General features: G+C 38.7%; 1 protein-coding gene across 1 annotated transcript; it reads left to right on the forward strand.

The window, feature by feature from the left end:
* The first annotated feature begins 20,073 nt into the window (after window positions 1–20,073).
* On the forward strand, window positions 20,074–23,856 carry ANKRD63 (ankyrin repeat domain 63). The gene has a single exon (XM_069949502.1). The coding sequence runs from the start codon at window positions 20,123–20,125 to the stop codon at window positions 21,125–21,127; it is 1,005 nt and encodes a 334-aa protein (XP_069805603.1). The 5' UTR covers window positions 20,074–20,122; the 3' UTR covers window positions 21,128–23,856.
* Window positions 23,857–27,082: the final 3,226 nt, after the last annotated feature.

Here is a 27,082-nt window from a genome sequence, read left to right on the forward strand (position 1 = left end):
ACAGTGCTGTTATATACAGTGTAGTTATATACAGAGCACAGTGCTGGTATATACAGTGTAGTTATATATACAGAGCACAGTGCTGGTATATACAGTGTAGTTATATATACAGAGCACAGTGCTGTTATATACAGTGTAGTTATATATACAGGGCACAGTGCTGTTATATACAGTGTAGTTATATATACAGTACAGTGCTGATATATACAGTGTAGTTATATACAGAGCACAGTGCTGTTATATACAGTGTAGTTATATACAGAGCACAGTGCTGTTATATACAGTGTAGTTATATACAGGGCACAGTGCTGTTATATACAGTGTAGTTATATATACAGAGCACAGTGCTGTTATATACAGTGTAGTTATATACAGAGCACAGTGCTGTTATATACAGTGTAGTTATATATACAGGGCACAGTGCTGTTATATACAGTGTAGTTATATATACAGGGCACAGTGCTGTTATATACAGTGTAGTTATATATACAGGGCACAGTGCTGTTATATACAGTGTAGTTATATACAGAGCACAGTGTTGTTATATACAGTGTAGTTATATACAGAGCACAGTGCTGTTATATACAGTGTAGTTATATACAGAGCACAGTGCTGTTATATACAGTGTATTGTTATATACAGAGGACAGTGCTGTTATATACAGTGTAGTTATATATACAGGGCACAGTGCTGTTATATACAGTGTAGTTATATATACAGAGCACAGTGCTGTTATATACAGTGTAGTTATATATACAGAGCACAGTGCTGTTATATACAGTGTAGTTATATATACAGGGCACAGTGCTGTTATATACAGTGTAGTTATATACAGAGCACAGTGCTGTTATATACAGTGTAGTTATATATACAGGGCACAGTGCTGTTATATACAGTGTAGTTATATACAGAGCACAGTGCTGTTATATACAGTGTAGTTATATATACAGGGCACAGTGCTGTTATATACAGTGTAGTTATATACAGAGCACAGTGCTGTTATATACAGTGTAGTTATATACAGGGCACAGTGCTGTTATATACAGTGTAGTTATATACAGAGCACAGTGCTGTTATATACAGTGTAGTTATATATACAGGGCACAGTGCTGTTATATACAGTGTAGTTATATACAGAGCACAGTGCTGTTATATACAGTGTAGTTATATACAGGGCACAGTGCTGTTATATACAGTGTAGTTATATACAGAGCACAGTGCTGTTATATACAGTGTAGTTATATACAGAGCACAGTGCTGTTATATACAGTGTAGTTATATACAGAGCACAGTGCTGTTATATACAGTGTAGTTATATACAGAGCACAGTGCTGTTATATTCAGTGTAGTTATATACAGAGCACAGTGCTGTTATATACAGTGTAGTTATATATACAGGGCACAGTGCTGTTATATACAGTGTAGTTATATACAGGGCACAGTGCTGTTATATACAGTGTAGTTATATATACAGAGCACAGTGCTGTTATATACAGTGTAGTTATATATACAGGGCACAGTGCTGTTATATACAGTGTAGTTATATACAGAGCACTGTGCTGTTATATAGAGTGTAGTTATATATACAGGGCACAGTGCTGTTATATACAGTGTAGTTATATATACAGAGCACAGTGCTGTTATATACAGTGTAGTTATATATACAGGGCACAGTGCTGTTATATACAGTGTAGTTATATATACAGTACAGTGCTGATATATACAGTGTAGTTATATACAGAGCACAGTGCTGTTATATAGAGTGTAGTTATATACAGGGCACAGTGCTGTTATATACAGTGTAGTTATATATACAGAGCACAGTGCTGTTATATACAGTGTAGTTATATATACAGGGCACAGTGCTGTTATATACAGTGTAGTTATATATACAGTACAGTGCTGATATATACAGTGTAGTTATATACAGAGCACAGTGCTGTTATATACAGTGTAGTTATATACAGGGCACAGTGCTGTTATATACAGTGTAGTTATATACAGGGCACAGTGCTGTTATATACAGTGTAGTTATATACAGAGCACAGTGCTGTTATATACAGTGTAGTTATATATACAGAGCACAGTGCTGTTATATACAGTGTAGTGTTATATACAGGGCACAGTGCTGTTATATACAGTGTAGTTATATATACAGAGCACAGTGCTGTTATATACAGTGTAGTTATATACAGAGCACAGTGCTGTTATATACAGTGTAGTTATATACAGAGCACTGTGCTGTTATATAGAGTGTAGTTATATATACAGGGCACAGTGCTGTTATATACAGTGTAGTTATATATACAGAGCACAGTGCTGTTATATACAGTGTAGTTATATATACAGGGCACAGTGCTGTTATATACAGTGTAGTTATATATACAGAGCACAGTGCTGTTATATACAGTGTAGTTATATATACAGGGCACAGTGCTGTTATATACAGTGTAGTTATATATACAGAGCACAGTGCTGTTATATTCAGTGTAGTTATATACAGAGCACAGTGCTGTTATATACAGTGTAGTTATATACAGAGCACAGTGCTGTTATATACAGTGTAGTTATATATACAGAGCACATTGCTGTTATATACAGTGTCGTTATATACAGGGCACAGTGCTGTTATATACAGTGTATTGTTATATACAGAGGACAGTGCTGTTATATACAGTGTAGTTATATACAGAGCACTGTGCTGTTATATACAGTGTAGTTATATATACAGAGCACAGTGCTGATATATACAGTGTAGTTATATACAGGGCACAGTGCTGTTATATACAGTGTAGTTATATATACAGGGCACAGTGTTGTTATATACAGTGTAGTTATATACAGAGCACAGTGCCGTTATATACAGTGTAGTTATATACAGAGCACAGTGCTGTTATATACTGTGTAGTTATATATACAGAGCACAGTGCTGTTATATACAGTGTAGTTATATACAGAGCACAGTGCTGTTATATACAGTGTATTGTTATATACAGAGGACAGTGCTGTTATATACAGTGTAGTTATATATACAGAGCACAGTGCTGTTATATACAGTGTAGTTATATATACAGGGCACAGTGTTGTTATATACAGTGTAGTTATATACAGAGCACAGTGCTGTTATATACAGTGTAGTTATATACAGGGCACAGTGCTGTTATATACAGTGTAGTTATATACAGAGCACAGTGCTGTTATATACAGTGTATTGTTATATACAGAGGACAGTGCTGTTATATACAGTGTAGTTATATATACAGAGCACAGTGCTGTTATATACAGTGTAGTTATATATACAGAGCACAGTGCTGTTATATACAGTGTAGTTATATATACAGGGCACAGTGCTGTTATATACAGTGTAGTTATATATACAGAGCACAGTGCTGATATATACAGTGTAGTTATATATACAGGGCACAGTGCTGTTATATACAGTGTAGTTATATACAGAGCACAGTGCTGTTATATACAGTGTAGTTATATACAGGGCACAGTGCTGCTATATACAGTGTAGTTATATACAGGGCACAGTGCTGTTATATACAGTGTAGTTATATATACAGAGCACAGTGCTGTTATATACAGTGTAGTTATATATACAGAGCACAGTGCTGTTATATACAGTGTAGTTATATACAGGGCACAGTGCTGTTATATACAGTGTAGTTATATATACAGAGCACAGTGCTGTTATATACAGTGTAGTTATATATACAGAGCACAGTGCTGTTATATACAGTGTAGTTATATATACAGGGCACAGTGCTGTTATATACAGTGTAGTTATATACAGTGTAGTTATATATACAGAGCACAGTGCTGTTATATACAGTGTAGTTATATACAGGGCACAGTGCTGTTATATACAGTGTAGTTATATATACAGGGCACAGTGCTGTTATATACAGTGTAGTTATATATACAGATCACAGTGCTGTTATATACAGCGTAGTTATATACAGGGCACAGTGCTGTTATATACAGTGTAGTTATATATACAGGGCACAGTGCTGTTATATACAGTGTAGTTATATACAGGGCACAGTGCTGTTATATACAGTGTAGTTATATACAGGGCACAGTGCTGTTATATACAGTGTAGTTATATACAGAGCACAGTGCTGTTATATACAGTGTAGTTATATATACAGAGCACAGTGCTGTTATATACAGTGTAGTTATATACAGAGCACTGTGCTGTTATATAGAGTGTAGTTATATATACAGGGCACAGTGCTGTTATATACAGTGTAGTTATATATACAGAGCACAGTGCTGTTATATACAGTGTAGTTATATATACAGGGCACAGTGCTGTTATATACAGTGTAGTTATATATACAGAGCACAGTGCTGTTATATACAGTGTAGTTATATATACAGGGCACAGTGCTGTTATATACAGTGTAGTTATATATACAGTACAGTGCTGATATATACAGTGTAGTTATATACAGAGCACAGTGCTGTTATATACAGTGTAGTTATATACAGGGCACAGTGCTGTTATATACAGTGTAGTTATATACAGAGCACAGTGCTGTTATATACAGTGTAGTTATATATACAGAGCACAGTGCTGTTATATACAGTGTAGTTATATACAGAGCACAGTGCTGTTATATACAGTGTAGTTATATATACAGGGCACAGTGCTGTTATATACAGTGTAGTTATATATACAGAGCACAGTGTTGTTATATACAGTGTAGTTATATACAGAGCACAGTGCTGTTATATACAGTGTAGTTATATACAGAGCACAGTGCTGTTATATACAGTGTATTGTTATATACAGAGGACAGTGCTGTTATATACAGTGTAGTTATATATACAGGGCACAGTGCTGTTATATACAGTGTAGTTATATATACAGAGCACAGTGCTGTTATATACAGTGTAGTTATATATACAGAGCACAGTGCTGTTATATACAGTGTAGTTATATATACAGGGCACAGTGCTGTTATATACAGTGTAGTTATATACAGAGCACAGTGCTGTTATATACAGTGTAGTGTTATATACAGGGCACAGTGCTGTTATATACAGTGTAGTTATATACAGAGCACAGTGCTGTTATATACAGTGTAGTTATATATACAGGGCACAGTGCTGTTATATACAGTGTAGTTATATACAGAGCACAGTGCTGTTATATACAGTGTAGTTATATACAGGGCACAGTGCTGTTATATACAGTGTAGTTATATACAGAGCACAGTGCTGTTATATACAGTGTAGTTATATATACAGGGCACAGTGCTGTTATATACAGTGTAGTTATATAGACAGGGCACAGTGCTGTTATATACAGTGTAGTTATATAGAGAGCTCAGAGATGTGATATAGAGTGTAGATATATACAGGGCACAGTGCTGTTATATACAGTGTAGTTATATACAGAGCACAGTGCTGTTATATACAGTGTAGTTATATACAGAGCACAGTGCTGTTATATACAGTGTAGTTATATACAGAGCACAGTGCTGTTATATACAGTGTAGTTATATACAGAGCACAGTGCTGTTATATTCAGTGTAGTTATATACAGAGCACAGTGCTGTTATATACAGTGTAGTTATATACAGGGCACAGTGCTGTTATATACAGTGTAGTTATATATACAGGGCACAGTGCTGTTATATACAGTGTAGTTATATATACAGGGCACAGTGCTGTTATATACAGTGTAGTTATATATACAGATCACAGTGCTGTTATATACAGCGTAGTTATATACAGGGCACAGTGCTGTTATATACAGTGTAGTTATATATACAGGGCACAGTGCTGTTATATACAGTGTAGTTATATACAGGGCACAGTGCTGTTATATACAGTGTAGTTATATACAGGGCACAGTGCTGTTATATACAGTGTAGTTATATACAGAGCACAGTGCTGTTATATACAGTGTAGTTATATATACAGAGCACAGTGCTGTTATATACAGTGTAGTTATATACAGAGCACTGTGCTGTTATATAGAGTGTAGTTATATATACAGGGCACAGTGCTGTTATATACAGTGTAGTTATATATACAGAGCACAGTGCTGTTATATACAGTGTAGTTATATATACAGGGCACAGTGCTGTTATATACAGTGTAGTTATATATACAGAGCACAGTGCTGTTATATACAGTGTAGTTATATATACAGGGCACAGTGCTGTTATATACAGTGTAGTTATATATACAGTACAGTGCTGATATATACAGTGTAGTTATATACAGAGCACAGTGCTGTTATATACAGTGTAGTTATATACAGGGCACAGTGCTGTTATATACAGTGTAGTTATATACAGAGCACAGTGCTGTTATATACAGTGTAGTTATATATACAGAGCACAGTGCTGTTATATACAGTGTAGTTATATACAGAGCACAGTGCTGTTATATACAGTGTAGTTATATATACAGGGCACAGTGCTGTTATATACAGTGTAGTTATATATACAGAGCACAGTGTTGTTATATACAGTGTAGTTATATACAGAGCACAGTGCTGTTATATACAGTGTAGTTATATACAGAGCACAGTGCTGTTATATACAGTGTATTGTTATATACAGAGGACAGTGCTGTTATATACAGTGTAGTTATATATACAGGGCACAGTGCTGTTATATACAGTGTAGTTATATATACAGAGCACAGTGCTGTTATATACAGTGTAGTTATATATACAGAGCACAGTGCTGTTATATACAGTGTAGTTATATATACAGGGCACAGTGCTGTTATATACAGTGTAGTTATATACAGAGCACAGTGCTGTTATATACAGTGTAGTGTTATATACAGGGCACAGTGCTGTTATATACAGTGTAGTTATATACAGAGCACAGTGCTGTTATATACAGTGTAGTTATATATACAGGGCACAGTGCTGTTATATACAGTGTAGTTATATACAGAGCACAGTGCTGTTATATACAGTGTAGTTATATACAGGGCACAGTGCTGTTATATCCAGTGTAGTTATATACAGAGCACAGTGCTGTTATATACAGTGTAGTTATATATACAGGGCACAGTGCTGTTATATACAGTGTAGTTATATATACAGGGCACAGTGCTGTTATATACAGTGTAGTTATATACAGAGCACAGTGCTGTTATATACAGTGTAGTTATATACAGGGCACAGTGCTGTTATATACAGTGTAGTTATATACAGAGCACAGTGCTGTTATATACAGTGTAGTTATATACAGAGCACAGTGCTGTTATATACAGTGTAGTTATATACAGAGCACAGTGCTGTTATATACAGTGTAGTTATATACAGAGCACAGTGCTGTTATATTCAGTGTAGTTATATACAGAGCACAGTGCTGTTATATACAGTGTAGTTATATACAGGGCACAGTGCTGTTATATACAGTGTAGTTATATATACAGGGCACAGTGCTGTTATATACAGTGTAGTTATATATACAGGGCACAGTGCTGTTATATACAGTGTAGTTATATATACAGATCACAGTGCTGTTATATACAGCGTAGTTATATACAGGGCACAGTGCTGTTATATACAGTGTAGTTATATATACAGGGCACAGTGCTGTTATATACAGTGTAGTTATATACAGAGCACAGTGCTGTTATATACAGTGTAGTTATATACAGGGCACAGTGCTGTTATATACAGTGTAGTTATATACAGAGCACAGTGCTGTTATATACAGTGTAGTTATATATACAGAGCACAGTGCTGTTATATACAGTGTAGTTATATACAGAGCACAGTGCTGTTATATACAGTGTAGTTATATATACAGGGCACAGTGCTGTTATATACAGTGTAGTTATATATACAGAGCACAGTGCTGTTATATACAGTGTAGTTATATATACAGGGCACAGTGCTGTTATATACAGTGTAGTTATATATACAGTACAGTGCTGATATATACAGTGTAGTTATATACAGAGCACAGTGCTGTTATATACAGTGTAGTTATATACAGGGCACAGTGCTGTTATATACAGTGTAGTTATATACAGAGCACAGTGCTGTTATATACAGTGTAGTTATATATACAGAGCACAGTGCTGTTATATACAGTGTAGTTATATACAGAGCACAGTGCTGTTATATACAGTGTAGTTATATATACAGGGCACAGTGCTGTTATATACAGTGTAGTTATATATACAGGGCACAGTGCTGTTATATACAGTGTAGTTATATATACAGGGCACAGTGCTGTTATATACAGTGTAGTTATATACAGAGCACAGTGTTGTTATATACAGTGTAGTTATATACAGAGCACAGTGCTGTTATATACAGTGTAGTTATATACAGAGCACAGTGCTGTTATATACAGTGTATTGTTATATACAGAGGACAGTGCTGTTATATACAGTGTAGTTATATATACAGGGCACAGTGCTGTTATATACAGTGTAGTTATATATACAGAGCACAGTGCTGTTATATACAGTGTAGTTATATATACAGAGCACAGTGCTGTTATATACAGTGTAGTTATATATACAGGGCACAGTGCTGTTATATACAGTGTAGTTATATACAGAGCACAGTGCTGTTATATACAGTGTAGTGTTATATACAGGGCACAGTGCTGTTATATACAGTGTAGTTATATACAGAGCACAGTGCTGTTATATACAGTGTAGTTATATATACAGGGCACAGTGCTGTTATATACAGTGTAGTTATATACAGAGCACAGTGCTGTTATATACAGTGTAGTTATATACAGGGCACAGTGCTGTTATATACAGTGTAGTTATATATACAGGGCACAGTGCTGTTATATACAGTGTAGTTATATACAGAGCACAGTGCTGTTATATACAGTGTAGTTATATACAGGGCACAGTGCTGTTATATACAGTGTAGTTATATACAGAGCACAGTGCTGTTATATACAGTGTAGTTATATACAGAGCACAGTGCTGTTATATACAGTGTAGTTATATACAGAGCACAGTGCTGTTATATACAGTGTAGTTATATACAGAGCACAGTGCTGTTATATTCAGTGTAGTTATATACAGAGCACAGTGCTGTTATATACAGTGTAGTTATATATACAGGGCACAGTGCTGTTATATACAGTGTAGTTATATACAGGGCACAGTGCTGTTATATACAGTGTAGTTATATATACAGGGCACTGTGCTGTTATATACAGTGTAGTTATATATACAGAGCACAGTGCTGTTATATACAGTGTAGTTATATATACAGAGCACAGTGCTGTTATATACAGTGTAGTTATATATACAGGGCACAGTGCTGTTATATACAGTGTAGTTATATACAGAGCACTGTGCTGTTATATAGAGTGTAGTTATATATACAGGGCACAGTGCTGTTATATACAGTGTAGTTATATATACAGAGCACAGTGCTGTTATATACAGTGTAGTTATATATACAGGGCACAGTGCTGTTATATACAGTGTAGTTATATATACAGTACAGTGCTGATATATACAGTGTAGTTATATACAGAGCACAGTGCTGTTATATACAGTGTAGTTATATACAGGGCACAGTGCTGTTATATACAGTGTAGTTATATATACAGAGCACAGTGCTGTTATATACAGTGTAGTTATATACAGAGCACTGTGCTGTTATATAGAGTGTAGTTATATATACAGGGCACAGTGCTGTTATATACAGTGTAGTTATATATACAGAGCACAGTGCTGTTATATACAGTGTAGTTATATATACAGGGCACAGTGCTGTTATATACAGTGTAGTTATATATACAGTACAGTGCTGATATATACAGTGTAGTTATATACAGAGCACAGTGCTGTTATATACAGTGTAGTTATATACAGGGCACAGTGCTGTTATATACAGTGTAGTTATATATACAGAGCACAGTGCTGTTATATACAGTGTAGTTATATACAGAGCACAGTGCTGTTATATACAGTGTAGTTATATATACAGAGCACAGTGCTGTTATATACAGTGTCGTTATATACAGGGCACAGTGCTGTTATATACAGTGTATTGTTATATACAGAGGACAGTGCTGTTATATACAGTGTAGTTATATACAGAGCACTGTGCTGTTATATACAGTGTAGTTATATACAGAGCACTGTGCTGTTATATACAGTGTAGTTATATATACAGAGCACAGTGCTGATATATACAGTGTAGTTATATACAGGGCACAGTGCTGTTATATACAGTGTAGTTATATATACAGGGCACAGTGTTGTTATATACAGTGTAGTTATATATACAGTACAGTGCTGTTATATACAGTGTAGTTATATACAGAGCACAGTGCCGTTATATACAGTGTAGTTATATACAGGGCACAGTGCTGTTATATACAGTGTAGTTATATACAGAGCACAGTGCTGTTATATACAGTGTATTGTTATATACAGAGGACAGTGCTGTTATATACAGTGTAGTTATATATACAGAGCACAGTGCTGTTATATACAGTGTAGTTATATATACAGGGCACAGTGTTGTTATATACAGTGTAGTTATATACAGAGCACAGTGCTGTTATATACAGTGTAGTTATATACAGAGCACAGTGCTGTTATATACAGTGTAGTTATATATACAGGGCACAGTGCTGTTATATACAGTGTAGTTATATACAGAGCACAGTGCTGTTATATACAGTGTATTGTTATATACAGAGGACAGTGCTGTTATATACAGTGTAGTTATATATACAGAGCACAGTGCTGTTATATACAGTGTAGTTATATATACAGAGCACAGTGCTGTTATATACAGTGTAGTTATATATACAGGGCACAGTGCTGTTATATACAGTGTAGTTATATATACAGAGCACAGTGCTGTTATATACAGTGTAGTTATATACAGAGCACAGTGCTGTTATATACAGTGTAGTTATATACAGGGCACAGTGCTGCTATATACAGTGTAGTTATATACAGAGCACAGTGCTGTTATATACAGTGTAGTGTTATATACAGGGCACAGTGCTGTTATATACAGTGTAGTTATATACAGAGCACAGTGCTGTTATATACAGTGTAGTTATATATACAGAGCACAGTGCTGATATATACAGTGTAGTTATATATACAGGGCACAGTGCTGTTATATACAGTGTAGTTATATACAGAGCACAGTGCTGTTATATACAGTGTAGTTATATACAGGGCACAGTGCTGCTATATACAGTGTAGTTATATACAGGGCACAGTGCTGTTATATACAGTGTAGTTATATATACAGAGCACAGTGCTGTTATATACAGTGTAGTTATATATACAGAGCACAGTGCTGTTATATACAGTGTAGTTATATACAGGGCACAGTGCTGTTATATACAGTGTAGTTATATATACAGAGCACAGTGCTGTTATATACAGTGTAGTTATATATACAGAGCACAGTGCTGTTATATACAGTGTAGTTATATATACAGGGCACAGTGCTGTTATATACAGTGTAGTTATATACAGTGTAGTTATATACAGAGCACAGTGCTGTTATATACAGTGTAGTTATATACAGGGCACAGTGCTGTTATATACAGTGTAGTTATATATACAGGGCGCAGTGCTGTTATATACAGTGTAGTTATATACAGAGCACAGTGCTGTTATATATAGTGTAGTTATATACAGGGCGCAGTGCTGTTATATACAGTGTAGTTATATATACAGAGCACAGTGCTGTTATATACAGTGTAGTTATATATACAGGGCACAGTGCTGTTATATACAGTGTAGTTATATATACAGGGCACAGTGCTGTTATATACAGTGTAGTTATATATACAGAGCACAGTGCTGTTATATACAGTGTAGTTATATATACAGGGCACAGTGCTGTTATATACAGTGTAGTTATATACAGGGCACAGTGCTGTTATATACAGTGTAGTTATATATATAGAGCACAGTGCTGTTATATACAGTGTAGTTATATACAGGGCACACTGCTGTTATATACAGTGTAGTTATATATACAGAGCACAGTGCTGTTATATACAGTGTAGTTATATACAGAGCACAGTGCTGCTATATACAGTGTAGTTATATACAGGGCACACTGCTGTTATATACAGTGTAGTTATATATACAGGGCACAGTGCTGTTATATACAGTGTAGTTATATATACAGAGCACAGTGCTGTTATATACAGTGTAGTTATATATACAGAGCACAGTGCTGTTATATACAGTGTAGTTATATACAGAGCACAGTGCTGTTATATACAGTGTAGTTATATACAGAGCACAGTGCTGTTATATACAGTGTAGTTATATACAGAGCACAGTGCTGTTATATACAGTGTAGTTATATACAGAGCACAGTGCTGTTATATACAGTGTAGTTATATATACAGGGCACAGTGCTGTTATATACAGTGTAGTTATATATACAGAGCACAGTGCTGTTATATACAGTGTAGTTATATACAGGGCACAATGCTGTTATATACAGTGTAGTTATATATACAGGGCACAGTGCTGTTATATACAGTGTAGTTATATACAGAGCACAGTGCTGTTATATACAGTGCAGTTATATACAGAGCACAGTGCTGTTATATTCAGTGTAGTTATATATACAGGGCACAGTGCTGTTATATACAGTGTAGTTATATATACAGAGCACAGTGCTGTTATATACAGTGTAGTGTTATATACAGGGCACAGTGCTGTTATATACAGTGTAGTGTTATATACAGTACAGTGCTGATATATACAAGGTAGTTATATACAGTACAATGTAGTTATATACAGAGCATAGTGCTGTTATATACAGTGTAGTTATATACAGAGCACAGTGCTGTTATATACAGTGTAGTTATATATACAGAGCACAGTGCTGTTATATACAGTGTAGTTATATATACAGAGCACAGTGCTGTTATATACAGTGTAGTGTTATATACAGGGCACAGTGCTGTTATATACAGTGTAGTGTTATATACAGTACAGTGCTGATATATACAAGGTAGTTATATACAGTACAATGTAGTTATATACAGGGCACAGTGCTGTTATATACAGTGTAGTTATATATACAGAGCACAGTGCTGTTATATACAGTGTAGTTATATATACAGAGCACAGTGCTGTCATATACAGTGTAGTTATATACAGTGTAGTTATATATACAGGGCACAGTGCTTTTATATACAGTGTAGTTATATATACAGAGCACAGTGCTGTTATATACAGTGTAGATATATACAGAGCACAGTGCTGTTATATACAGTGTAGTTATATACAGGGCACAGTGCTGTTATATACAGTGTAGTTATATACAGAGCACTGTGCTGTTATATACTGTGTAGTTATATATACAGAGCACAGTGCTGTTATATACAGTGTAGTTATATATACAGAGCACAGTGCTTTTATATACAGTGTAGTTATATATACAGAGCACAGTGCTGTTATATACAGTGTAGTTATATACAGGGCACAGTGCTGTTATATACAGTGTAGTTATATACAGAGCACAGTGCTGTTATATACAGTGTAGTTATATACAGAGCACAGTGCTGTTATATACAGTGTAGTTATATACAGAGCACAGTGCTGTTATATACAGTGCAGTTATATATACAGAGCACAGTGCTGTTATATACAGTGTAGTTATATATACAGAGCACAGTGCTGTTATATACAGTGTAGTTATATATACAGGGCACTGTGCTGTTATATACTGTGTAGTTATATATACAGAGCACAGTGCTGTTATATACAGTGTAGTTATATATACAGAGCACAGTGCTTTTATATACAGTGTAGTTATATATACAGAGCACAGTGCTGTTATATACAGTGTAGTTATATACAGGGCACAGTGCTGTTATATACAGTGTAGTTATATATACAGGGCACTGTGCTGTTATATACTGTGTAGTTATATATACAGAGCACAGTGCTGTTATATACAGTGTAGTTATATATACAGAGCACAGTGCTGTTATATACAGTGTAGTTATATACAGGGCACAGTGCTGTTATATACAGTGTAGTTATATATACAGGGCACTGTGCTGTTATATACAGTGTAGTTATATATACAGGGCACAGTGCTGTTATATACAGTGTAGTTATATACAGAGCACAGTGCTGTTATATACAGTGTAGTTATATATACAGGGCACAGTGCTGTTATATACAGTGTAGTTATATATACAGTGCACAGGGCTGTTATATACAGTGTAGTTATATACAGGGCACAGTGTTGTTATATACAGTGTAGTTATATATACAGTGCTGTTATATACAGTGTAGTTATATATACAGGGCACAGTGCTGTTATATACAGTGTAGTTATATACAGAGCACAGTGCTGTTATATACAGTGTAGTTATATACAGAGCACAGTGCTGTTATATACAGTGTAGTGTTATATACAGAGCACACTGCTGTTATATACAGTGTAGTTATATATACAGGGCACAGTGCTGTTATATACAGTGTAGTTATATACAGAGCACAGTGCTGTTATATACAGTATAGTTATATATACAGGGCACAGTGCTGGTATATACAGTGTAGTTATATACAGAGCACAGTGCTGTTATATACAGTGTAGTTATATATACAGGGCACAGTGCTGTTATATACAGTGTAGTTATATACAGAGCACTGTGCTGTTATATACAGTGTAGTTATATATACAGGGCACAGTGCTGTTATATACAGTGTAGTTATATATACAGAGCACAGTGCTGTTATATACAGTGTAGTTATATACAGAGCACAGTGCTGTTATATACAGTGTAGTTATATACAGAGCACAGTGCTGTTATATTCAGTGTAGTTATATACAGAGCACAGTGCTGTTATATACAGTGTAGTTATATACAGGGCACAGTGCTGTTATATACAGTGTAGTTATATATACAGGGCACTGTGCTGTTATATACAGTGTAGTTATATATACAGAGCACAGTGCTGTTATATACAGTGTAGTTATATATACAGAGCACAGTGCTGTTATATACAGTGTAGTTATATACAGAGCACTGTGCTGTTATATAGAGTGTAGTTATATATACAGGGCACAGTGCTGTTATATACAGTGTAGTTATATATACAGAGCACAGTGCTGTTATATACAGTGTAGTTATATATACAGGGCACAGTGCTGTTATATACAGTGTAGTTATATATACAGTACAGTGCTGATATATACAGTGTAGTTATATACAGAGCACAGTGCTGTTATATACAGTGTAGTTATATACAGGGCACAGTGCTGTTATATACAGTGTAGTTATATATACAGAGCACAGTGCTGTTATATACAGTGTAGTTATATACAGAGCACTGTGCTGTTATATAGAGTGTAGTTATATATACAGGGCACAGTGCTGTTATATACAGTGTAGTTATATATACAGAGCACAGTGCTGTTATATACAGTGTAGTTATATATACAGGGCACAGTGCTGTTATATACAGTGTAGTTATATATACAGTACAGTGCTGATATATACAGTGTAGTTATATACAGAGCACAGTGCTGTTATATACAGTGTAGTTATATACAGGGCACAGTGCTGTTATATACAGTGTAGTTATATATACAGAGCACAGTGCTGTTATATACAGTGTAGTTATATACAGAGCACAGTGCTGTTATATACAGTGTAGTTATATATACAGAGCACAGTGCTGTTATATACAGTGTCGTTATATACAGGGCACAGTGCTGTTATATACAGTGTATTGTTATATACAGAGGACAGTGCTGTTATATACAGTGTAGTTATATACAGAGCACTGTGCTGTTATATACAGTGTAGTTATATATACAGAGCACAGTGCTGATATATACAGTGTAGTTATATACAGGGCACAGTGCTGTTATATACAGTGTAGTTATATATACAGGGCACAGTGTTGTTATATACAGTGTAGTTATATACAGAGCACAGTGCCGTTATATACAGTGTAGTTATATACAGAGCACAGTGCTGTTATATACAGTGTAGTTATATACAGAGCACAGTGCTGTTATATACAGTGTATTGTTATATACAGAGGACAGTGCTGTTATATACAGTGTAGTTATATATACAGAGCACAGTGCTGTTATATACAGTGTAGTTATATATACAGGGCACAGTGTTGTTATATACAGTGTAGTTATATACAGAGCACAGTGCTGTTATATACAGTGTAGTTATATACAGAGCACAGTGCTGTTATATACAGTGTAGTTATATACAGAGCACAGTGCTGTTATATACAGTGTATTGTTATATACAGAGGACAGTGCTGTTATATACAGTGTAGTTATATATACAGAGCACAGTGCTGTTATATACAGTGTAGTTATATATACAGAGCACAGTGCTGTTATATACAGTGTAGTTATATATACAGGGCACAGTGCTGTTATATACAGTGTAGTTATATATACAGAGCACAGTGCTGTTATATACAGTGTAGTTATATATACAGAGCACAGTGCTGTTATATACAGTGTAGTTATATATACAGAGCACAGTGCTGTTATATACAGTGTAGTTATATATACAGGGCACAGTGCTGTTATATACAGTGTAGTGTTATATACAGAGCACAGTGCTGTTATATACAGTGTAGTTATATATACAGGGCACAGTGCTGTTATATACAGTGTAGTTATATATACAGTACAGTGCTGTTATATACAGTGTAGTTATATACAGAGCACAGTGCTGTTATATACAGTGTAGTTATATACAGAGCACAGTGCTGACATATACAGTGTAGTTATATATACAGAGCACAGTGCTGTTATATACAGTGTAGTTATATATACAGAGCACAGTGCTGCTATATACAGTGTAGTTATATACAGGGCACACTGCTGTTATATACAGTGTAGTTATATATACAGAGCACAGTGCTGTTATATACAGTGTAGTTATATACAGAGCACAGTGCTGCTATATACAGTGTAGTTATATACAGGGCACAGTGCTGTTATATACAGTGTAGTTATATACAGAGCACAGTGCTGTTATATACAGTGTAGTTATATATACAGAGCACAGTGCTGTTATATACAGTGTAGTTATATATACAGAGCACAGTGCTGTTATATACAGTGTAGTTATATATACAGGGCACAGTGCTGTTATATACAGTGTAGTGTTATATACAGAGCACAGTGCTGTTATATACAGTGTAGTTATATATACAGGGCACAGTGCTGTTATATACAGTGTAGTTATATATACAGTACAGTGCTGTTATATACAGTGTAGTTATATACAGAGCACAGTGCTGTTATATACAGTGTAGTTATATATACAGAGCACAGTGCTGTTATATACAGTGTAGTTATATATACAGGGCACAGTGCTGTTATATACAGTGTAGTTATATATACAGTACAGTGCTGTTATATACAGTGTAGTTATATACAGAGCACAGTGCTGTTATATACAGTGTAGTTATATATACAGTACAGTGCTGTTATATACAGTGTAGTTATATACAGAGCACAGTGCTGTTATATACAGTGTAGTTATATACAGAGCACAGTGCTGATATATACAGTGTAGTTATATATACAGAGCACAGTGCTGTTATATACAGTGTAGTTATATATACAGAGCACAGTGCTGTTATATACAGTGTAGTTATATACAGAGCACAGTGCTGTTATATACAGTGTAGTTATATATACAGCACAGTGCTGTTATATACAGTGTAGTTATATATACAGGGCACAGTGCTGTTATATACAGTGTAGTTATATATACAGGGCACAGTGCTGTTATATACAGTGTAGTTATATATACAGGGCACAGTGCTGTTATATACAGTGTAGTTATATACAGAGCACAGTGCTGTTATATACAGTGTAGTTATATACAGAGCACAGTGCTGTTATATACAGTGTAGTTATATACAGGGCACAGTGCTGTTATATACAGTGTAGTTATATACAGAGCACAGTGCTGTTATATACAGTGTAGTTATATATACAGAGCACAGTGCTGTTATATACAGTGTAGTTATATATACAGAGCACAGTGCTGTTATATACAGTGTAGTTATATATACAGAGCACAGTGCTGTTATATACAGTGTAGTTATATACAGGGCACAGTGCTGTTATATACAGTGTAGTTATATACAGAGCACAGTGCTGTTATATACAGTGTAGTTATATATACAGAGCACAGTGCTGTTATATACAGTGTAGTTATATACAGAGCACAGTGCTGTTATATACAGTGTAGTTATATACAGAGCACAGTGCTGTTATATACAGTGTAGTTATATATACAGCACAGTGCTGTTATATACAGTGTAGTTATATACAGAGCACAGTGCTGTTATATACAGTGTAGTTATATACAGAGCACAGTGCTGTTATATACAGTGTAGTTATATACAGGGCACAGGGCAGTCATATATATACATACAGGGCGCAGTGTTTATATATACATACAGGGTGTAGTGCTATATATACATAGAGGGTGCAGTGTTATACATGTATACAGGGCGCAGTGTTATACATATTATATACATATATATACACATACAGGGCGCAGTGTTATATACAGGGTGCGGTGTTATATATACACATACAGGGCGCAGTGTTATATACAGGGTGCAGTGTTATATACAGGGTGCGGTGTTATATATACACATACAGGGCGCAGTGTTATATACAGGGCGCAGTGTTATATACAGGGTGCGGTGTTATATATACACATACAGGGCGCAGTGTTATATACAGGGTGCAGTGTTATATATATATACAGGGCGCAGTGTTATATACAGGGCGCAGTGTTATATATACACATACAGGGCGCAGTGTTATATATACAGGGCGCAGTGTTATACATATATACAGGGTGCAGTCTTATATACAGGGTGCAGTGTTATATATACACATACAGGGCGCAGTGTTTATATATATATATATATATATATATATATATATATATATATACAGGGCGCAGTGTTATATACAGGGCGCAGTGTTATATACAGGGTGCAGTGTTATATATACACATACAGGGCGCAGTGTTATTTATATATATATATATATATATATATATATATATATATACAGGGCGCAGTGTTATATACAGGGTGCAGTGTTATACACATTATATACACACACATATATATATATATATATATATATATATATATATATATATATACATATACAGGGCGCAGTGTTATACATATATGCAGGGTGCAGTGTTATATACAGGGTGCAGTGTTATACATATATACAGGGTGCAGTGTTATATACAGGGTGCTGTGTTATACATATATACAGGGCGCAGTGTTATATACAGGGTGCAGTGTTATACATATATACAGGGCGCAGTGTTATATACAGGGTGCAGTGTTATATATACACATACAGGGCGCAGTGTTATATATATATATATATATATATATACATATATACAGGGTGCAGTGTTATATACAGGGTGCAGTGTTATACACATTATATACACACATATATATATATACATATACAGGGCGCAGTGTTATACATATATACAGGGTGCAGTGTTATATACAGGGTGCAGTGTTATACATATATACAGGGCGCAGTGTTATATACAGGGTGCAGTGTTATATATACACATACAGGGCGCAGTGTTATATATATATATATATATATATATATATATATACAGGGCGCAGTGTTATATACAGGGTGCAGTGTTATACACATTATATACACACATATATATATACATATACAGGGCACAGTGTTATACATATATACAGGGTGCAGTGTTATATATAGGGTGCAGTGTTATATATACATATACAGGGCGCAGTGTTATATATATATATATATACATATACATACAGGGTGCAGTGTTATACACATTATATACACATATATATATATATATATATATATATATATATATATATATATATATATATATATATAGGGCGCAGTATTACACAGGTGTACTCCCCCTCCCGTCCCGGACCCTCCCCGGCTGCAGCAGCATCACCGGTCCCCGTTGCTATGGCGACCCTGCTGTATATAAAGCGCCGGGGCTCGGGAATCCTCGGGACTCGCAGCGGGGAGCGCAGAGGTCAGCACACCGGGCCAGCTCCCGTACCGCCCGCCAGGATGCTCCGTCCCCGGGACCTCCGGCGCAGCTCGGGCACCCGGACCTTCCTGGACGCCATGCACGGTGGTAAGGTGCACCTTGCCCGCTTCGTGCTGGACGCCCTGGACCGGCGGATCGTGAACTCCCCGGCGGGGGATGAGGGCCGCACCCCGCTCATGTTCGCCGTCTGCCTGCGGGAGCCGGAGCTGCGGAGCCGCTTCGTGCGGTTGTTGCTGGACAAGGGCGCGGATGTGAACGGCAGAGACGAGTCGGGGCGCACGGCGCTGAGCCTGGCCTGTGAGCTCGGACACCTGGACGCCGTGAAGCTGCTGGTGCAGCACAGCGCCGACCCGGAGATCCCGGACAGGCACGGTAACCGGGCGCTCATGTACGCGGCCTCGTGCGGCCACAGCGCCGAGCTCCTCTTCCTGCTCCGCTCCTACAAGCGCTTCGGGCTCCGCCTGGACGCCACCAACCGGGCGGGGATCTCGGCTCTGGACGCCGCCCGGGTGTCCGGTCACTGGGAGTGTGAGCGAGCCCTGAGCGGGCGCAGCGGCCGGAGCCCGGACTCCAGCTACGGGGAGAGCCCCGCCCGCAGCCCCAAGCCGCTGTCCCGGCACATGCTGGCGCGCTTCTCCCGGCGCTTCTCTCACCGCAGGGGGGAGGAGGAGGAGGAGAGCCGCGGGCAGCCCCGGGGGATCCTCGTCCGCTCCGCCAGCTGTTCTCCCGCCCACACGGAGGAGGAGGAGGCTGCCCTGCCCCCGGAGAAGGCTTCCCTGCGCATCCCGGAGCTCGTTATACAGCGGGCGTACAGCTGGGACGGCTCCAGCACCGGGGACACCTCACCGTGCAGCCGCCTGCTCCGCCGGGTCACCTCACCGGACTTCTGCCAGGGACTGTGCCGGGGGCTGTCGGGGGATGATCTGCCCTTTTACCCCGTGGACCTACGGAGGGAGAGGAGGGGAAGTGACTGCAGCCGGAGCCAGCTCCTACCGACCAGCAACCGGCAGGCCCTGGCCTTGTGACCCCGGCCGGGAGGAGCGAGAGGTCTCCGGTATGAGGCGACCCACCTCACAGGGTCTTCTACTAACTAACTCACTGCCCAGCGCTTCATGAGCCAGAGAACCAATGGCTGGAGGGTTACCGATCACATGACTCAAAGGAGATGAGCGGGAATAGTACTGGTCACATGACCCTTCCCTTCAGACTGTGCTCATTACTAAAGGCTCCTCACATGTTATATAATGTTATTGAGAGGGGATATACTATACAGTGATGTCATACTGTGTATAGATTGTAAATAAGGATCAATTACTTCATTGTCACATGGGGCTGTATGATGAAACACCTACCTGGTGGGCTCATTGCCTTTAATGGGTCAAGTGCACCATGGACCCTCCAGAACTGTGGCGTCTCTGGTCCCCGTTGCCATGGCGACCATCCTGTATATAGTACTGGGGCTCGTAGTCTAACTGATGCTAATGTCGGCTTCATTTCACAAACATCTGTCTGTGCAGGTGTATAACCCTCCACACTGAAATGGACCCGACATAGTCATGGTTGGATTACATTCGGCCCGTTAAAGTCAATGGACCCACCAGCAGGATGTCTAGTTTTGACAAGATGCTGATATGTTGTTAAAGGGGTTATCCAGCGCTACAAAAACATGGCCACTTTCTTCCAGAGACAGCACTGCTCTTATCTCCAGTTCAGGTGTGGTTTGCAATTAGGCTCCATTCTCTTCAATGGAACTAAGTGGCAAACCCCACCTAAACTGAAGTGGTGCTGTCACTGGAAGAAAGCGGCCATGTTTTTGTAGCACTGGATAACCCCCTTTAAACGTCATGCGAATTGAGCCCAAAGCTGGGTTCACACTCTCCTTTGCCGTGGCTGACCCATTCACTTTAATGGGCCAAACATGTTGACTAGACTCAGTCTATTTCCCTAATGTATACTTTTATTTTGTGGGATTCAAAGCGCCGTAGATCGTGCAAAATAAACGTATTCCGGAAATAGTCATTTGTAGACCTCCCTCCATTAGAGTCAATGGGGATGGTGTGTATGTCACAATACCTTTGCTTATACAGGTTTTTACCGCCCAAAGATGGTGCCAGTCCAGTCCTACATACTGAGATGTGTCGGGTTATCGGTCACCCAGGCCACTCTATTGGGCGGTCAGTATGAGGTGTAGAATTATATATATATTTAGAGGTAAAAATCTGTAAGGCAGCATTAGGACCCTGCGTCCACTCTCTCAGCTGATATATACCATAGATATATGACAAGGCATTTATAATATTTATGTACTAATCCTGGTGATATAGGAGACTGTCAGCAAGCTTGATATAATCCCCCCCAGTATGTTAGCAGAGCCCCAATAATGCTGAGGGACTATTATCACACTAACTGCAATGTAGATCACCGGAGAGGGTTTCAGCTCTGAAGTCTGGAAAATTTTGAATGCAGCTCTGGACTGTGATCTAGATTAGCTGAAAATCTGTTCCAGCTATTAAATGTTTCTTGCAATGAATATGTGTTTTTTTTTTTACTGGAAAATATATTCTTTAAAAGGTGTCTGGCAGCAGTTATGAGCCCTGAAAACTGCATACAGGACTATATACAGAGACTAGGCAATGGAGTGTAATCGTAACTAATGATGTTCCAGTGGCCTCCACAGCAAGTGCCCAGGAGGCGGGCTCTCGCATTAGTTGTCTGTTGCTATAGCAGTCAGTCATAGCCTGTCGGGAGACTACTAGAGCTGTCAGGAGATTACTAGAGCTGTCAGTCATAGCCTGTCAGCAGACTACTAGAGCTGTGAGTCATAGCCTGTCAGCAGACTACTAGAGCTGTGAGTCATAGCCTGTCAGCAGACTACTAGAGCTGTCGGTCATAGCCTGTCAGCAGACTACTAGAGCTGTCGGTCATAGCCTGTCGGGAGACTATCAGAGCTGTCGGTCATAGCCTGTTGGGAGACTATCAGAGCTGTCGGTCATAGCCTGTCAGGAGACTACTAGAGCTGCCGGTCATAGCCTGTCAGGAGACTACTAGAGCTGTCAGCAGACTACTAAAGCTGTAGGTCAGCTGTTGGTCATAGCCTGTCAGCAGACTACTAGAGCTGTCAGCAGACTACTAGAGCTGTTGGTCATAGCCTGTCAGGAGACTACTAGAGCTGTCGGTCATAGCCTGTCAGGAGACTACTAGAGCTGTCGGTCATAGCCTGTTGGGAGACTATCCGAGCTGTTGGTCATAGCCTGTCAGGAGACTACTCGAGGTGTCGGTCATAGCCTGTCAGGAGACTACTCGAGCTGTCGGTCATAGCCTGGCAAGAGACTACTCGAGGTGTCAGTGTAGCTGAGAGGAGGCTTTTAATGCAGCACTATACAGAGACCACCTCCTGGGCACATCCCGGACATCAGATTACATATCAAGTAGTAAGAGAAACATACAGCAGCACCAATAGACCCAGGAGTGCCTGTTAAAGAGGGTATCCAGCACTCCAAAAACATGGCCATTTTCCCCCTCTCTTGTCTCCAGATTGGGTGTGGTTTAGGACTCCGTTCCATTGAAGTAAATGGAGCTTAATTGCAAACCATCCCTGAACTGGAGGCAAGTAAGGGGGAAAAGTGGCCATGTTTTTGTAGCGCTCGATAACCCCTTTAAGTAGGATGCCCACTGGTGAACCCACAATGCCTCCAGTGGGTATAGGCAATATGGTATAGAAAAGGTCCAACTGCATCCAAAAGAAATCTTCAATGCCTTATTAAGCAGATCAGCTTACAGAAATACGTCGTTTCGACCCCATCCAAGATATACTTGACAAAGACCCTAGATGGGGTCGAAACGTCGCTTTTATGTAAACTGATCTGCTTAATAAAGCATTGGAGATTTCTTTTGGATGCTGTTGGACCTCTTCCATGAGATGACGGATTACATCTGTCTCATTCATGTTGCTCAGCCTAAAGGCACTTTTACACGGAACGATTATCGGCCGATAATCGTCCCGTGTAATAGAAGGCAACGATCAGCTGACATGAACGATGTCGGCTGATCATTGCTGTCGTTTGTCTTTCAACATGTTAAAAGACAAACGGTCCATCTGTTAGAAGCAGCTGCTCAGTAAGTGCTGCCAGCAATGGTGACTGTCACTATATTATTAATATGGGAGATTTACGATGCCGAGGAACATATGTGGCCGAAACCACCACCCCATGCGTAACTCCCATTGACATTATTGATCGAGGTCAGTGATGAGGAACCTTCGGCCCTCCAGCTGTTACAAAACTACAATTCCCATCATGCCTGGACAGCCAAAGCTTTGCTTTGGCTGTCCAGGCATGATGAGAATTGTGGTTTTGCAACAGCTGGAAGGACGAAGATTCCTCATCCCTAATCTATGTCCTAGATGAGGATGCCCCCTTTACACTGGTTATACGTTGGTCCCCATTGTTAATACTGGAGGATGAGACTTTGTAGGTCAGTATTTCCCAGCCTAGCACTGGGGTCTCTTATGAATTGTAATGGCGCCTGGAGCAGAATGTCTGTACTTATTCATGCCTTTACGCTTGCTGTCAGTGCGGATTACAGTAAATACATTTACATTTGCTTCCGGCTATATGTATCATTTACAGCTTGTACAACTTTGATGTGTAATTTCCTTCTATTTGCAGTTTAGTAAACGGATGATATTTGTTAAGTATACCGTGAATTTATTTAGTAGTTACAAATGATGACCAATAGATCGGACTGAAACCATCTCAAAAGTCCCCATACACCTTCACTACACAAAAACGTTCAGCATGGTGTTCATGTGTTCTCTATGGGGAGGGCTAAACCGACTTATCTCTCCCAGAACAGAGGGGTCGAAAAGTAATTTTTCAATCACACCTGATCTCCTATATCTACCGACATCATCTCTTGATGGATGGTCAGGAGAGCCCCATACACCTTATATGGATGGCCGAGCCCACCGCCAGTGGCAGGTACGGCTGACAAAAGGGTAACATGTACCTGTAAGAGGTCTTTTATACGTGATTTTGACGGAACGATAGAGGAAGCAGCAGCATACAGATCAGGGAAGGGGTCTCATAAGGGATGATGTCATCTGACCCAGGACAGAAGCCTTCCTCTTAAGGCCCTATTACACTAAGCGATTATCGGCTGATATTGGCCGTTACAGCCAATAATCGTCTTGTGTAATAGAAGACAACAATCAGCCGACAGATTATTGTCATTCAACATGTTGAAACATCAATGATCTAGATAGCAGCGATATGCTGTTGTCACTCCGTGTAATAGGAGTGACGATAGCAACAGACTGCCACTATCTTCTATGGGCTGCCCGGACGATCTAGTGATCACCCGGGCAGCCTTCCCGAGGCCCGCTCACTGCCAGCATGTGTTATAGCGCCGGCAGCCATCAGGGAACAAGGAGCAAGTGAGCGCTGACCTGCGAGGTAGGCACTTCCTTGCTCTTCTGAAGCACCCCGTGTAAAAGGGCCTTTACACATTAAGGGTGGGTTCACATTGAGGAATTCTCGCGGATAAACTCGGCGGAATTCCGGCGGCTGTACGCGCGCCTTTCCACCGGCTCTATAGACAGCATTCTATGGGCCGGCTGATTCCGCATTCCGCCGAAAGAACTGACATGTCAATTCTTTTGGCGGAATCAGCCGGCCCATAAAACGGTGTCTATGGAGCCGGCGGAAAGGTGCGCGTCCGTTAGCGCGTACAGCTGTCGGAATTCCGTGGAGTTTATCCGTGAGAATTCCCCAATGTGAACCCACTCTAAGCGCTGTTATTTTCTGTGGGTCAGACTGATAATCACATGATCCAGTGCCTGTAATAAACTGCAGCCAGGCTGGGATGAAACGGATGGTGCTGTTGGACTAGTAATAGTCAGTGTGTGCATCTTTCAGCATTTTTGCACATTAGACACGTTCTCACAGACTGGCAGATTTACTATAATTTACATTAAATTGTGGCTGTGATCTTCTCCAGTGTATGGACAGACATTTATCTCCTATGGATGCCTAGGTGTATAGCTCATCTAATATAGATCTATAACGTATACGGTCATGCTGCACCAAAGAAAGATAAGCTGGTGGTCCTAGACAAAGTCCGGCAGCTATGGTTGCCATTGTGCTGGCTATTCACCTGTTCCCAATTTTGCTGCTCTAGATCTATCCTGTGATGTATCCTAGTGGCAATGGTCGGACCTCTGGCTTAAAATGGAGTTCATAAGGGTTCTGATCTGACCCCATGAGCCATATCTACCAGAAGGCATAGTACATTCTGGGAAAATAAACCAACATTATTAAATTAAAGGGGAAGTTTGGCCAAAGTGAAACCTCTGCTACATAGTAAATATTCAATACTTACGTCCATCATTTTAAGTAGCTCACACGCAGTCCATTCATTTCACAGTTCTTTGTATTCAATTCAATGGATTTTTCAATTAAAGACTCACCCAAAGGGCTATCACCTGAACTGTAATAATGTTCCAGCGGCCGCCATTGTAGTAAACCACGGACGTTATTTAATGCTCAGAACAATTACCGTTGTTTTGAGTATCAAACAATAGCCAGAAAAAACAAATATATGAACATAGCCATGCATGTATATTGCAGTCTACTACACAACTTGTTAGGGTTGCTAAAATAATATCTGAACACAAACCAAAAATCTATTCAAATAACATTATTCCCAAAAGTGAATGCAGTAAAAGGCAAAACTATTGAATGAGCAAAATTACAGTACAATAAACTCCAAATCTAATGGACCAGGCATCGATTAGTTAAGTCTGGCCAAATAAGTTCCGCTATGGAGGTGCTAGCATTGCCTGGAAAAGACAGATACAGACCGAGGAAACCTCACACTGTCATGAGGGAGTTTTCTTCAAAGCCAAACTAATTTGGCCAATCTGTTAGGATTTATGTTTAAAGTTACTGTTGATTAAAATTTTTTTGCAGAAATCAATAGTA

This window comes from Dendropsophus ebraccatus, chromosome 13, assembly GCF_027789765.1.
Source record: "Dendropsophus ebraccatus isolate aDenEbr1 chromosome 13, aDenEbr1.pat, whole genome shotgun sequence".
NCBI classification, from domain to species: Eukaryota; Metazoa; Chordata; class Amphibia; order Anura; family Hylidae; genus Dendropsophus; species Dendropsophus ebraccatus.

Excerpts from the sequence above, each read along its gene's own strand:
- ANKRD63 (XM_069949502.1), top strand. The coding sequence starts at position 20,123 with ATGCTCCGTCCCCGGGACCTCCGGCGCAGCTCGGGCACCCGGACCTTC.